At 25.7% G+C, this 3624-nt stretch overlaps 1 protein-coding gene across 1 annotated transcript; it reads right to left on the reverse strand.

Annotated features, from left to right (window-relative positions):
* Positions 1-717: 717 nt before the first annotated feature.
* LOC122503162 lies at positions 718-1416 on the reverse strand. The gene is made up of 2 exons (XM_043613608.1): positions 1227-1416; positions 718-851 (listed from the first exon to the last, which is right to left on the reverse strand). Exons 1-2 carry the CDS (start codon positions 1414-1416, stop codon positions 718-720), a joined length of 324 nt encoding a protein of 107 aa, XP_043469543.1.
* Positions 1417-3624: the final 2208 nt, after the last annotated feature.

Raw genomic sequence — 3624 nt, forward strand, 5'->3', positions numbered from 1 at the left:
TAACAATTTTTTGAAAATAATTGAATTATTGCAGCGAATTTTATTGAATAATTGAATGTTTCTTAAAATTGAATTCTTTTGTCAAGTTTTCATAAAATTTTTAAGAATAATTGCATTTTTAGAGGAATTTACTTAAAATTGTATTAAAAATATTTGAAATTCTGCGGTGAAAATAATTGAATTTTACAAAGAGTTATATGGAAATTCTTAAAAATAATTTAATTTCTGTGAAGAATTTTGTTATTTATCAAGATAATTGCGTTAATACTTGTAATAATTGAATAATATTAAAAAATTCATTCTTGTCAGAAATAGAAAAAAATTTTGAAGGTTTTGTACTAGAATTCGTGGTAGTTTCATAAGTAATCAGACAAACAGAAAAGACATAATAAATTCAAAAATTTTCTTATGAATTCTAAAAATTTAATTTTTTCCAGTATTTTTAATGAAAATTATTTACTTTTCCCTGAACAGTTTTACTTTCCCTGAATTCCCTGATTTCCCTAACCTGTGGCAACCCAGAATTTGGAATATACAAATTTTCAGATTATTAATTGTGATAAACTCCCGCAGGGAAAATAAGTGAGATCCCACATAACTTTTAGATAAGAAACCCGGTAATTCATTTAAAAAAATTTTTTTTTATTCCTAAACTTTCCTAGCCTTTTCTTTATTCCTAAAAATGAAAAATTTTAGGTACGAAAATCGATAAAATAATCATTGAATACTAACATCATCAGTATCAATTTCCTCCTCTGATGAGCTGTTGTCGCTATTATATTTCTTGACGTCACTCACAGGCGGAAAAGATATCCTTTTATTCATCAGTCGGTTTTTTGCTTTTAAATCACCTATAAATGTATAATAATTATTTATACTTACACCATTTCAAATATTAAACTTTGACAAAATTGTTTGATTACATTTGTATAAAATAACATTAGAAAACAACCAATGAAAAAAATAAAATTAAAAGATTTTAATAAATAAGCTCTTAAATGTAAGTTTCAAATTTTAAGTTTTAGAAATCTAAAAAACATAAATTATTTAAATTCAATATCTATTGTAAGCTAAAATACTAGAAAAAGTTTCGATTTGATTCAAATAATCCGTTATTTGATTAATATAAATAATAAATCAGTACATAAAATGATTCAAATAAGAATTAGAAATAAATAGCTATTTGAAAATAGTCAAGTAACTCATTTAAAAGCAAAAATTATTACTCCCTGGGTCTATGCGTCCAATGATTGCATAGCACCACTTTTTTTCATCTTTAACGCATCTCACTTTGTACTCCTTTTTCGAATTGTAATGATCTTTTTTCACTTCCAAATAAGATGACGGTATAACATATGCTCTTTTAATGCAGTGAGTTGAACACTGTCTCGTATATTTAACACAAACCCACGGCATTTTAAAGATTAAAATGAAAAAAAGAGCAATATCAAGAGGTTAAAACGTAAGGTGTCAATTCACGGAATTTTTTTTCACAGAAAAACAAAAGATGGTTAAATTGTAATTTCAGTGGAATTGTGAAAAAAGCTTTAAAGTCTATTCTTTTTTAATTTATAATTGTTAATTAATTTTTAAATTATACATCTCTTTATTAATATGCGTTTTATATTTTATTAATATGCCGAAAAATACATGTGAACAAGAAACTCAAGATTAGTTAAAATTTTACTTTCATTAAAATATTTTTATTAGGAATAAAGTGCAGAATAATTTTTATTAATTATTTAAATAATTAAATAAATCAAATAAAAGATAAAAAATTAAATAAATAATAATAAATTAAATAAAGTAATTACAATAATTATTTATTTAATATTCTTTAAAGATATTTTTTTAAATCACTCTCATATACATCAAAGAACATTCAATATTCTTCAAGCAAAACATTTTTCACTTATTATAATTTATTTATTTAAATTAAAAAAATTGTGCATGTATTCAATTATTATTTGATTTGATACTTTTAAATTAATTATTTTTAAAGATTAAAAATACAACGAAATTTTCTTCTTTCAAATTACTCAAATCTAAATTTTTTTGGCTAGTTGAAATCTTGCGCATAATTTGCGCCAATGTTGCGATTATCAGGTTCCGGAACAAGAAAATTTTTTTTACTTATACATGTTACTTTAAACGACAAATGAAGAAGTTTCCAACAGTTTTTGGGTGGGACAACATAACAGGGCGCTAGATAGGCAAATTCAAAGACTGTTATTTTAAACAAAACTAACTCAGGAACATGAAAAATGTTAAAACTCCAGTATGTTAATTAAAATAAAAACAAATTCTTATTCCAATAGTTTTTAGACGGGACAACATAACAGGGCGCTAGATAGGCAAACTCAAAGACTGTTATTTTGAATAAAACAAACTCCGGAACATGAAAATTGTTAAAACTCCAGTACGTTAATTAAAATAAAAACTAATTCTTATTCCAATAGTATTTAGACGGGACAACATAACAGGGCGCTAGATAGGCAAACTCAAAGATTGTTATTTTCAATAAAACCAACTCCGGATCATGATAAATGTTAAAACTCCAATATGTTAATTAAATTAAAAATTAATTCTACTTGCAATAGTTTTTAGACGGGACAACATAACAGGGCGCTAGATAGGCAAACTCAAAGCCTGATATTTTAAATAAAACAAACTCCAGAACATGAAAAATGTTAAAACTCCAGTATGTTGATTAACCCGTTGCCTGTTTCCGACCCACGGGTGGGTCGTGAAAAAGTATGGCTATAACTGTTTCCGACCCACCCGTGGGTCGTGTTAACTATCACTCAAAATAAATATAATTTGTATATAAATTGATAGATATTTTTCTTTATATCAATATTATAAGAAATTATAAGGGCCATTAATGATATTTTAGAAAATAATTGAATAATTAGTTAAAATTTAAATATATTATACTATTTGAAAAAGTATCAGATTCCGCTGGGCATGTTGGGACAATCATGTTGTATTTTCCTCAAACAGTTAAGGGGTTAAAATAAAAACTAATTCTAATTGAAATAATTTTTATTCGGTACAACATAACCGGGCGCTAGATAGTCATTTTGAACGTATATTATGATGTATAAAACTAACCCTGGAACATGTAAAATGTTAAAACTCCAATATGTTAATTAAAATAAAAACTAATTCTTATTCCAATAGTTTTTAGATGTTTCGGTGTTTGTTTTACTTAAAATAACAGTTTTGACTTCGCCTGTCTAGCACCTTGTTATGTTGTCCTGTCTAAAAACTATTGTAATAAGAATTAGTTTTTATTTTAATTAACATACTGGAGTCTTAAAATTTTTCATGTTCCGGAGTTAGATTTATTCAAAGTAACAGTCTTTTAATATGCCTATCTAGCGCCCTGTTATGTTGTCCCGTCTAAAAACTATTGTAATTAGAATTAATTTTTAATTGAATTTACATACTGGAGTATTAAAGTTTTTCATGTTCCGGAGTTTGTTTTATTCAAAATAACAGTCTTTGAGTTTGCCTATCTAGCGCCCTGTTATGTTGTCCCGTCTAAAAACTATTGGAATAAGAATTTGTTTTTATTTTAATTAACATACTGGAGTTTTAACATTTTTCATGTTCCTGAGT

The sequence above is a fragment of the Leptopilina heterotoma genome, unplaced genomic scaffold, assembly GCF_015476425.1.
Source record: "Leptopilina heterotoma isolate Lh14 unplaced genomic scaffold, ASM1547642v1 Lhet_246, whole genome shotgun sequence".
NCBI lineage: Eukaryota > Metazoa > Arthropoda > Insecta > Hymenoptera > Figitidae > Leptopilina > Leptopilina heterotoma.

Bases quoted from the DNA above. Each gene is read 5' to 3' on its own strand.
- LOC122503162 (XM_043613608.1), bottom strand. From the start codon at position 1,416: ATGCCGTGGGTTTGTGTTAAATATACGAGACAGTGTTCAACTCACTGC. The intron at 852-1,226 runs GTAATAATTTTT...ATACATTTATAG, and splicing joins TGGACGCATAGACCCAGGGA to GTGATTTAAAAGCAAAAAAC.